The 12,397-nt window shown below is 44.3% G+C and overlaps 2 protein-coding genes across 3 annotated transcripts in view; one reads left to right on the top strand and one right to left on the bottom strand.

Moving 5' to 3' along the window:
• Window positions 1-2,423: 2,423 nt before the first annotated feature.
• The window catches only part of LOC145335551 (uncharacterized), a 28,123-nt gene continuing 18,149 nt past the window's right edge, over window positions 2,424-12,397 (bottom strand). The window contains exon 3 of one of the 2 annotated variants that reach the window (XM_080181350.1): window positions 2,424-3,709. In XM_080181350.1, the coding sequence (XP_080037476.1) occupies window positions 2,771-3,709 (939 nt within the window). In that variant the 3' untranslated portion in view covers window positions 2,424-2,770. Of the gene's footprint in view, window positions 3,878-12,397 lie in introns of both variants that reach the window. The other variant, XM_080181351.1, reaches the window with a different exon arrangement.
• Window positions 7,498-8,899, top strand: LOC145363656 (uncharacterized). Its single transcript, XM_080218855.1, has one exon. The coding sequence runs from the start codon at window positions 7,680-7,682 to the stop codon at window positions 8,826-8,828; it is 1,149 nt and encodes a 382-aa protein (XP_080074981.1). The 5' UTR covers window positions 7,498-7,679; the 3' UTR covers window positions 8,829-8,899.

Raw genomic sequence — 12,397 nt, 5'->3', positions numbered from 1 at the left:
CTTATTCAAAGGTACTCAATATCCAATCCCAAATAATAGTTCTGATTACTTCATTTGTTTTCCACAATAGTGTTTTACCAATGACAGCAGCCCTACGCTTGCCGAATTACAATATTCAGTCAACAGGGCACATGTACAGAGTTACATTATCAATAAACACATGAATGTGGTCCTTGACTGTTTGGCAACCTGACTGGTGACTTATGATTTCTGTCAAACACTGCAGTCCTGGGCTGTTATCTGAAAGCAGTGATGTTGTGGTTACAGCCCTCCTGTGGTCCATCAAAGGCCCCATGTTGATTGTTTTTGCAGCTGTATCTTGCAGCTCGAGCAGTTTCTCAGGAACTTTGCTGCATTGAATGATTTTTAACACTTTTGCCATCTATCCTAGGTATTAGTGCAGTGGACCTTCTCTGAGCTGCTTCTTACACATTTACATCCTTAAGGAGATGAATAATCCTCCAACTGTGGTCACACCAGTGTTCTGTATAACTGATGAATAACGTCCCTTCTTTTGTAACTAATTCTTTTCACAATAAACAATAACATTGTTAACTTTCCTGATTACTTGCTGGACCTGCCTTTTGTGATTCATGCACAAATACACACAGATCCCTCTGAGTCCCTCACTGTTTTGATGATATACTTTGTTTTTATTCTTCCTACCAAAATGGACAATTTCACATTTGTCCACATTTATATCATATTTACTGGTTCTTTGCCCACTCGCTTAACCTATGTCCCTTTATAGCCTCCTTACATCCATTTCATTACTTACTTTTCCAGCTAGCTTTATATCATCAGCAAATTTAACAACCATATCTTCAATTCCTTTATCGGAGTCATTGAGACAAATGGTAAAAAGGTTGCGGTCCCAGCATTGATCCCTGTGGCACACCACTCGTCACATACAGCCAACTAGAAAAAAGACCTATTTATGTCAACCATTTCCTATTAACGAACCAATCTTCTTTCTGTGTCAATATGTTACCATTCCACCCCGCCCCATGAGGAGTTTTCATTTTCTGCAATAACCTTTGATGTGGTAGCTTACAAATGCATTCTGGAAATCTCAGTACATTCACCTTTATGCACCTCTGGTTCCCCTTTATCCACAGCACATGTGAATCCTTCAAAGAACTGAAAAAATAGATTGAATATGATTTCCCTTTCTCAAAACCGTGTTGACTCTCCTTCATAGCCTGATTTTTTTCTCACCACCATGCTGTAACATATTTAATAATAACTTCTAACATTTTTCCTATGACATGTTAACTGTTCTGTAGTTTCCTGCTTTTTGCCTCTCTCTTTTGAATAAAGGAGTTACATTTGCTACTTTCCAATCTAATGGAACTTCCACCAAAACCAGAGAATTTTGGAAAATTAAAAACAATGCATCAGCTATCTCACCAGCCATTTCTACCCATCTTCAGCTGAAGAACAGCCACATGGCCTCAAAACATCAACTCTGTTTCTCCCTCCACAGATGCTGCCAGACCTGCTGAGTCTTTCCAGCATTTTCTGTTTTCAATTAAGATTATCAGTATCCACAGTACTTTGCTTCTAGTTTACGAGCTACTTCTTTTAAGAGCCTAGAATGGAGTACATCAAGGCCCAGGATTTGTCAGCCCACAGTTCCAACTATTTGCTCTGTACCACTTCATAAGTGACAGCAGTTTTCCTGAGTTTCTCCCTCCCTTCCACACCCTGATAGGATATAACTTCTATCCTCGATACTATCGGATAGAGTATTAAACTATAGTGAAGACTGATGCAGAATGCCTGTTGAATTCATCTTCCATCTCCTTACTTTCTGTTATTAATTCCCCAGAATCACTTTCTCCTGGACCAACATTCACTTTGTTAACTCTTTTTTATTTAAATATCCAGAGAAACATTTACTATCTATCTTTATATTTCTAACTGGCCTTCTCTCGTACTCGAATTCTTCTCTCCTTATTAATCTTTTTATCATTCTTTGCTGTTTATATTCTGTCTAGTTTTCTGACCTGCCACCCATCTTTGTGCAATTCTTTGCTTTTTTCTTTAAGTTTTATACTATCTTTAACTTTTCTAATGAACCACGATGGTGGATCCTCCCCTTGGAATTTTTCTTTCTCATTGGAATCTGTATCTGTTCTGGGTTTTCTGAAACATCCCTTTCAATATCTGCCACTGCACCTCTATTGACCTGTCCCTCAACCTCATTTGCCGGTTCACTTACACTGAACACAGCTCAGTCCTTGATGTGATTAACAGATAAATCCAATCACTGTGGTTAGTTGTAAACTCACTGGTGACTCAGCAGTGTGGATGGCCGACTGAATCTCTTCTGACTCAGGGCAGTTGAATGGTTTCTGAACTCACTGGTGTGTAGTCAGAAGACTGAATGAATCCATTCCCACACTCAGAGCGGATGAATGACCTCCCCCCAGTGTGAGTGCACTGCTGAGTTTCTAGCTCTGACAAGTAACTGAGTCTCTCCTCAGAGTCTCCACATTTCCACGGTTTCTCCCTATTGTGACTGTGGTTGTGAATGGTGCTGTTTCCTTCCAGGTTCAGAATTCTCCACTGTTTAGCTTACGATAAATTGTGTGGCTCCATCCAATCCTGATCTGAGGTTTTGTTTGAGTTTCCTGATCCCAAATTCTCCCATTCTCAGACAAACTATATTAACACCGATAGCAGGGCTGGAGTCACTTTTCAATTCAGCAGAACCAGACCCAAATGGACATGGTTCAGTCTGAATATGATTCACAGCAAAATTCAATCACAATAGTTCCTTGTGAATTCGCTGGTGTTTCAATAGATTTGATGACAGACTGAATCCCTTCCCACACACAGAGCAAGTGAATGGCTTCTCTCCACTGTGAACTCGTTGGTGAGCCTGCAGTGTGTGTGAGTGAGCAAAGCCCTTCCCACATTGGGAACAAGTGAACATCCTCTCCCCAGTGTGAATCCGTTGGTGTATTGCTAGGTTGGATGATTGACTAAATCCCTTCCCACACTGGGAACAGATGAACGGTTTCTCCCCAGTGTGAACTCGCTGGTGTGTCCACAGATTGCCTGAGTGTGCAAATCCCTTCCCACACTGGGAGCAGATGAAAGGCCTCTCCCCGGTGTGAGTTCGCTGGTGTGCCAGTAGGTGAGATGAGTCAGTGAATCGCTTCCCACATTGGGAGCAAGTTAACGGCCTCTCCCCAGTGTGAACTCGCAGGTGTATCAGGAGATTGGATGAGCGAGCAAATCCCTTCCCACACTGGGAGCAAGTGAATGGCTTTTCCCCAGTGTGAACTTGCTGGTGTAATGTTAGGTTAGATGACTGACTGAATGCCTTCCCACACACAGAACAGGTGAATGGTCTCTCCCCAGTGTGGGTCCTCTGGTGTATATGTAAACTGGATGACTGAGTGAATCCTTTCCCACACTGGGAGCAGATGAATGGCCTCTCCCCAGTGTGAATTCGCTGGTGTGTCAGCAGGTTGGCTGAGAGCGCGAATCTCCTCCCACATTGAGAACAGCTGAATGGCCTCTCCCCATTGTGAACGCGGTGGTGTTTTGTTAACATGGATGATGCTTTGAAGCCCTTCCCACACACAGAGCAGGTGAATGGTCTCTCCTCACTGTGAATTCGCTGGTGCTTTGCTAGGTTTGATGACTGATTGAATCCCTTCCCACACACAGAGCAGGTGAACGGTTTCTCCCCCGTGTGAGTTCGCTTGTGCAAGGCTAGGCTGAATGACCGATTGAATGCCTTCCCACACACAGAGCAGGTGAATGGCCTCTCCTCAGTGTGAGTCCTCTGGTGAATATGTAAACTGGATGATTGAGTGAATCCTTTCCCACACTGGGAGCAGGTGAATGGCCTCTCCCCAGTGTGACTACGTAGATGAATTTCCAGCAAGGATGGGGATTTGAATCCCTTCTCACAGTCCCCACATTTCCACAACAGTTTCTCTCTGTTGTGACTGCAATTATGTTCCAAAAGGTCAGATGATTGGCTGAAGTCTTGTCCACACACAGAACACGTGTATAGTCTCTCTCCACTGTGAATGGTGCTATTTTCTTCCATGTTCAAAATATATTGATATTCAGATTGCAATAAATTGGCTGGCTCCGTAAGATGCTGATACCAAGCTTGTTTTCGGTTTCCAAACTGCAAATCCTCCTCTTCTAATACCCTGTGAAATTGACTTAAAATAGAAAAAGGAAGTGAGAGTGAACCCACAAAAACACAAAGGCAAGTTGTGAAATTGAGCTGAAAGAACCTGGTAATTTGTGGGAACGGCACTAGGAAAAGGTGACTATGAAAACTGCTGGATTGTCAAAAAACCCAATTGATTTCCTTATGTCCTTCAGGGAAGGGAACCTGCCATCCGGTCTGGGCACTATGGGAAAAGATAGAGAGAAATAGGAGAGATTGGGGATGAAGGAGAGGGATTTTATACATCTACAACTCAATGAGAACATTCACAGAATCTCCCAAACCCTCAACCTCCACCATCTCAAAGGATCAAGATAGCAGGTAGATGTGAACATCATCAACTCCAAGTTCCCCTCCAACTCATATCTTGACTTGTCTGATAGCCAGTATTAACAAACAGAAATTTCTTTCAAAAAATACTGGGAAAACTGAACCCATTGTGTTCAGTCCCCATCACAAACTCCACTCCCTCACCAGCAACTCTATCCCTCTTCCTGGCAACTGTCTGAGGCTGAACTAGGCTGTTCACAATCCTGGTGAAATATTTCACTCCAGGATGAGCTCCCAGCCACATATCCACATCATCATCAAGACTGCCTATTTCCATCTTCATTTATAGAAACCCTACAGTGTGAGGAGGCCATTCAGCCCATTGAGCCTGCACTGACAACAATCCCAACCAAGCCCTAACATCCCCATTTAACCTATGTATTTAGAACATAAGAACATAAGAAATAGGAGCAGGAGTAGGCCATCTAGCCCTTCGAGCCTGCCCCACCATTCAATAAGATCATGGCTGATCTTTCGTGGCTCAGTTCCACATTCCCGCCCTCTCCCCATAACCCTTAATCCCCTCTCTTATCAAAAACCCATCAACCCGCGTTGTAAAAATATTTAGCGAGGTAGCCTCCACCACTTCAACGGGCAGAGAATTCCAGAGATTCACCACCCTTTGAGTGAAGAAGTTCCTCCTCAATTCCCGTTCTAAACCGCCCCCCCTTTATCTTGAGGCTGTGCCCCCTAGTCCTACTGTCCTTTCTGAGCGGGAAGAGTCTCTCCACCTCTATCCTATCCATCCCATTCATCATCTTATATGTCTCAATGAGATCTCCCCCCATTCTTCTAAACTCTAACGAGTACAAGCCTAGTTTATTCAGCCTCTCCTCATAGCTCAACCCCCTCAACTCCGGCATCAGCCTAGTAAACGTCCTCTGCACTCCCTCCAAGGCCAAAATATCCTTGCGTAAGTACGGCGCCCAAAACTGCACACAGTATTCCAGCTGCGGCCTCACCAATGCCCTATACAGCCGCAGCAAGACCTCCCTACTTTTATATTCAATCCCCCTCGCTATGAAGGCCAGCATCCCATTCGCCTTCCTGACCACCTGCTGCACCTGCAAGCTGGGTTTTTGCGACTCATGCACAAGGACCCCGAGGTCCCTCTGCACCGTCGCCTGCTGCAGTTTTTCTCCAAGTAAGTAATAATCCTTCCTAGGAATATTCCTATTATTTACCCTTTTGATCCTGCTGATCATGATGTGGAGATGCCGGTTTAACTCTCCACTCACCTGACGAAGGGGCAAACCTCGGCTTGTGGGTTTACTATCAAAAATACTTGTTGGACTTTAAACTGGTGTTGTAATCCTGCTGATGCCAAGGGTTAATGTAGCATGGCCAATCCATCTAACCTGCACATCTTTGGACTGTGGAAGGAAACCGGAGCATCTGAAGAAAACAGACAGAGGGAGAATGTAGAAACTCTGCACAGGCAGCGACCCCAGGCTGGAATTGAACCCAGGTCCCTGGCACTGTTAGGCAGCTGTGCTAACCACTGTGCCACCGGGCCACATGTCAGTGCCATCACCCGACTCCAGTCCAGTCTCAGCTCATCTGGAACCCTCACCCATTGTGACGTCACGCACTCAACTATTCCACACCCATTCCATTGTGACATCACTTTCACCCATCCATTGTGACGACACACTTTCAGCGATTCCATTGTGACGTCAGGGCTCCACTTCAATCATAATCTCTGCCGGCCTCCCACATTCAGCCTCAATGGCGGCAGTTAGCCCGGGCCCAACACTACAAACTGCGGCTCCATTTGGTACAAATGGGGGGAGGGAACTGGAAAGGTCTTTTCCGGGGTGTGCGTATGAACAGCATGTTTACGAAGCCTGTCCACCCACCCGCCATATTTATTGTTCCCCGCACGCCGTCCTCTACCTTGTATTGCTCTCGCTTCCAAATTAAAACAGCCCGTCTGTCGCCATTACCCGCACTGCGCATGCTTCAGGACCCGCCCTTCATTCAGTCCGATTGGTTGGAGCACCAGCGGCTCCTGCTCGGTCCTCCAGCCCCGCCCCTCATTCACTCCGATTGGTTGGAGGACGAGCCGCTGCCGCTCCGTCCTTCAGCCCCGCCCCCTCTTCCTATTGGTCCCGAGCTGCCGTCAAACAGTGCCTGTGCGTTGTGATTTGGAGCATGCGCAGTGTCATTGCCGGCCTTGGCGCTTGTTCGTCCCGGAGAAGCGGAGTCAGCGTTAGGCGGTGGCTGGGAGGGTCTGGAAACACTTTGTGGATCCGCAAACCCTTCAGAATCATTGTCAGCTCCCTGGTTTGCAGCTGCAGGGCTTCTCCCTCCCTCTCTCCCGGGAGCAGGCCCAGGTGAACGCCCCCATTCTGGCTCAGCCACTGGAGGATGGTTCACATCAGAGGATGGGGGAGGGGACAGTAAATAAGAGGTTACACTTTGGCCTCAAATCAATGAGGACTCTGATCTCTGGGAAGGAAGGAAACCCTGGGAGTTGGGCGGGGAGGATTCACAAACACCCGCTGGAGGCCCCAACATCCCCAATAAGATCCATTGGGTTTTATTGTCAGTCTGCAGACAGGAGCTGGAGAACTGAACCCAGACAGAGGAGAGGGAGGGAGAAAACTGGGAGTGGAGGAAAGAAATGGTGAGATGGGTTTGGATTTCAGCCCAGGGAGTGGGGAGAGTATGTGGGACGGGGAATTACAGATTTGGGGGAACAGGAGAGGAAAAAATATTGCAGAGAAATTAGAATTGTTTATTCAAAAGTTCTATCCTGGATTGACAGTGATGACTTTTCTCACCTTTTTACAGGATATTGGAAGTGGAGGATTGGCAGATGGAAAACGCAAACTGAACATCACGTCTGACAAAGCCATTCGGTTCATCAGGAGCTGAATATCATTGGTCTTTGAATGTGGAAGGAGAAATGTTTGTCTATTCTGTGGACAAAGATTTTAAACATAGTTTAGAAAAGCATCGGGACAAACACGCACCCGAGTGAGAATGGTCCAGTGAGCTGACTGTGGAAAGAGTTTTAACCAGTTACACAGCCTGAAAAATCATCACACCATTCACAACGAGGGTGAAACTATATACATGTGTGTGTGGGTGAGGTTTCAACTGTTCATCCAACCTGGAGAAACACAAGAGCACCAGCACCATGGAGAAACCGTGGAAATGTGTGGAGTGTGGGAAGGGATTCAGTTTCCCATCACAATTGGAAGTTCATCGGCGCAGTCACACTGGGGAGAGACCATTCACCTGCTCCGTCTGTGGGAAGGGATTCACCCATTCGTACAACCTTCTGACACACCATCGAGTTCACACTGGGGAGAGGCCGTTCACCTGCCCTGTGTGTGGAAAGAGATTCACTCGCTCATCTCACATTGTGACACACCAACTTGTTCACACTGATGAGAGACTGTTCAGATGTTCTGACTGTGAGAAGAGTTTTAAATGCAAAAAAGATCTGCTGACACACCAACGCATTCACACTGGGGAGAGACTGTTCACCTGCTCTGTATGTGGGAAAGGATTCATTCAGTCATCCCACCTGCAGACACATCAACTTGTTCACTCTGACAACAAACTTTTTAATTGTTCTGACTGTGAGAAGAGCTTTAAAAACAAAAAGGATCTGCTAACACACCAATATACTCACACTGGGGAGAGGCCGTTCACCTGCTGTGTGTGTGGGAAGGGATTCAGCCGTCCATCTGCCCTACTGAACCACCAGAGAATTCACAATGGGGAGAGGCCCTTCACCTGCTCAGTCTGTGGGAAGGGATTCATTAATTCATCCAATCTTCTGATACACCAGCAGCTCCATACAGGGGATCGACCGTTCACCTGCTCTGAATGTGGGAAGGGATTCACCCGTTCATACAACCTTCTGACTCACCAGCAGGTTCACAGTGAGGAGAGGCCATTCACTTGCTCCGTGTGTGGGAAGGGATTCACTCGTTCATCCAACCTACTGAACCACCAGCGAGTTCACACTGGGGAGAGGCCGTTCACCTGCTCTGTGTGTGGGAAAGGATTCAGTCAGTCATCCAACCTGCTGACACATCAGAGAGTTCACAGTGGGGAGAAGCCATTTACCTGCTCTGTATGTGGGAAGGGATTTTCTCATTTATCTTACCTTCTGCAACACCAGCAAGTTCACACTGGGGAGAGGCCGTTCACCTGTAGTGTCTGTGGAAAGGGATTTATTCAGTCATCCCACCTGCTAACACACCAGCGAGTTCACAAGAGATTGCAAGGTTTGGATTCTACACATATTGATGCTGTTAATCATACCCAGGACTGAATTATGTTCACTCTGACTTTTTTCTTCTATTGAGGTTTGATATTCTGAATAAATGTGAAATAGACATTTGATTGAATTATTGTTGTAGATTTTTGTCTTTTCCATTTGAGTGCTCAACATCACCAGGCTGCAGCTCAGAATGGGCAGTCTGAGGGAGGATCATACAGTAAACAGAACTTCATTCTTGACACAGTCCTTCAGGGTCATGCTAAGAGGGGCACACAACACTTTGGTCTTTTTCGTCACTTTTCACTGACAGCGAAGTCCCCGTGTTGATGAATCCTGAGGTGTGTAAGAAATGTGTCCAGTCACTCTTTTCCATGGTTCAGAGCCCCTAGACATGGAACAGAAGCTCCTTTACAACTGTGATTAGAGTCAGGAAGAACAACGGTGAATGGTGGAAACGTGCTGTCAGAGATTGGTGTAAAACTGGGATCTATTCCTGATTGAGAGTGAAACGGCAGGTTTAGGTTTCCAGACTAAAAAATGCAAAAAAGTCTGAAACATTTTAATGTGTGTGTGTGTGTGTGTGTGTGTGTGTGTGTGTGTCAGTCGTGTTTATTGAACAGAAACTGGCTTAAAATAAATCAGTAGAAGTCTGCATTAAAGTAACAGCTGGAGAAGTTCAAAGGAGCCTGTTAACTGCTGGGACAATTAGACAACAATTTTGATTCCCAGATAGAGAAGGAGCTGCACTGTGCACCCAGCAATTTGATGATGTGTGCTTCCCACACACTATCCTTTTAAATAAACCTCACTCCTAATAGCCTTTAATCATTATAAACAGAACAGAGAGAAGCTGAGCAGCATCGGAGTCCTGACTGACCATTTAAGAATGAGTGATGTGTTCAGCTGAAGTTTCCTGTTGGTAGTTATCTGGGTGACCTCCTTATTTTAATCATTCTCAGTGATCCCTAGGTATGTGAACCTGTTCTCCTCTCTTTCAGACATTCACTCACTTAACATCTCTCTCTCAGAAACTCAATCATTTAACACTTCTCATCTCTTTCACATTCACTGAATGTTGCTCTTTCTCTACAGGCATTCACTCACACTTACCTTCCACCTCTCTTACGCTCTAACCTCACTCCTCTCTCACATTCATTTAACCTCTCTCCTCTCAGGTACTGTCTTTGTCACTTAATGTCTCTCTATCTTTCTTTCAAATATTCACTCATTTAACCTTCCTATTTCAGATAATGCTTAAACTTATTCATTATTTTCTCTCTCTCGTTACCAGTCTGAAAAAGCACAAACATACTTCATCTCTTCGATGTCTGAGAAAACATCTTATTGATGGAGATTCAATCTTCTCTGTTTCTCTCTCCCACTTCGTCCAACAGGCCCTGACTCACTTTAAGTCTCTTTTCTAATAACTCTCTTTGGGAAAACTCATTTGTTCCCTAATTCCTCCTCATTTCTCCCAGTGATGACCCTCGATCCATCTCCCAATTCAATGACTGTGTTAAAAATCCAAATTATCCCCTTTATTGTTTAACATGGGAATGGAGGTGAATGTAATGCTGAGACCAGCAGCAATCTGTGTGGTTGTTCTTGATGCTGTCAGAGTGAGTTCACCCTCACAGGCAGGAAGACTGTTCACGGTGATAACATCAAACGGATGCCGGCTGTTTCATCCTCAAATAACACAACTTCCGTTTCTCTGACTGTTCCAAACCGCACATCTCACTTCTGAACAGAAAATAAATCCAGGGACCACAATCTGGTGAGAACATCTGTTAATGCAGCCTATATCTGTCCACAGAGTCAGGGCAGAATCACACAGGTCACATTGTGGTGACATTTACAAATGAGCCAGTTATTTCTGTTCAGAGTTTCCATTCGCAGATATAACCAGCTGTGTTTGTGGATCAATTACTGAGTTCCCTCTGCTCCCCATAGCCAAGAACTGATAGCCTGCTCCCTTACGTGTTATATTATTCTCTCTGTATTGCTTGTTTCCTCTGTTTCTCATCTTTTATCTTTGACACGTCTTTCTACTTTTTAAAATCTTTCTCAAAATATCTCTCAGTCTTTCTGTCGCTCCCTTCCTCTGCATCTTTCTCAGTCTCCATGTGTTCCTATTTAATCGAGATGTTCAAAATCATAGAGAGTTTCTGATTGATTATAGAGGGAAAGACAGGGAGTAAAGCAGAAAAACCCAGCAGGTTCGGTGGCATCTGTCCAGAGAGAAACAGATAACATTTTGAGTCCATATAATTCTTCAGGGCAAGAGAAACATGTGTTATCCATCTTAGATTAGGGAATATGGTGGGGAGATTTAATAAAAGTGTTTAAAATGACAAATAATTTATGGTAATGTCAATGGAGAGAAATTATCTCCCAGGAACAGGAGGGTCTGTCAATGGAGAGAATCAATTTCCCAAGTGTAGGAGGGTCTGTAAGCAGAGGACACAGATTTAATATAATTGACAACAGAATTGAAGGGGGTGGTAAGGAGAATTTTTTACACAATAACTTGATATGATCTGGAATGCACAAACTGACAGTTGCTAGAAGCAGGTTTAATAGTAATTTTCAAAAAAAATTGGATAAATATTGGCAGAGTTATGGTGAATGGGATTAATTAGATAGTTCATTCATCTTTGTGACAGTCTGAATGTTTCTCCCCTAAGGTTTTAATATTTAGTCTTTTCAGTCACAATGTGTCTCAAACAGAAGATTTAAACATTGGGTTTGATGAGCTGTCAGATCTGTTTCATATGTATCTGTGTAACTTGAGAACTGCAGATAACCATGAAAAGGAACTGATTATTTTCAGTTCCTCTAACAGATACACTTCAGATATCAGAAATCTCAGGAGATCCTCATTATTCTCGCCTTAAATAAAACAGCTCTCAGTCGGGCTGTCAGTCACACATGTGTCTCTATTATGATGTTTCCCCTTCTATTTTATTATTCACCTTCCAGTGACACTCACTATAACACAAACACCTTAAAATATCATTGCTCCCTTACACCTTGTCCTACTTTAACTGAATGTTTGTTGGGCCTAATGTCAGATTACCTGCAGTTAAAATGACCTCAGAGACACTGAAAACGACCTTTCAATCAATCTCAGGAGCTGCAGTTGTAAAATACAGTAAAAAGTCTGACAGCAGGATTGGAATAACAGATAGGTCATTGTCTGATAATGACAGTGGCAGAGTAATACACACCAGAATTTAAATATATTACATTAATAGACCACGACTCACTCGCACTATCAAATGAAGCCTAAACTTTGGTTATGGTGCACTAGATACTGATTGTATTATCATTACATTGGATCTAATGCTGTGTTCACTAACATACTGCAACGTGTTTCTTATTACTTGAACAAACATTTCATTGTTACACTCAGGTTAAGTCAGTGCTTTGCTGTATTTTCTCTGTGCTCCATCTCCACTGTGACTGTACTGGAGCCTGTGTGTGTCATCTTGTTACACTCAGATTCTGTTATTATTGGTCAAGCAGCAAGTAACCGTCACAATGCCCGGTTGAGTGACGGCAGCACGGACCAATGGGAAGAGGGGACAGTCGGTCGGTCCAATCAATAGGAGCGAATG

Source organism: Carcharhinus amblyrhynchos, unplaced genomic scaffold (genome assembly GCF_965287045.1).
Source record: "Carcharhinus amblyrhynchos unplaced genomic scaffold, sCarAmb.v2.hapA scaffold_39, whole genome shotgun sequence".
In the NCBI taxonomy this organism is placed as follows: domain Eukaryota; kingdom Metazoa; phylum Chordata; class Chondrichthyes; order Carcharhiniformes; family Carcharhinidae; genus Carcharhinus; species Carcharhinus amblyrhynchos.
This window is presented reverse-complemented; position numbering and strand designations above follow the sequence as displayed.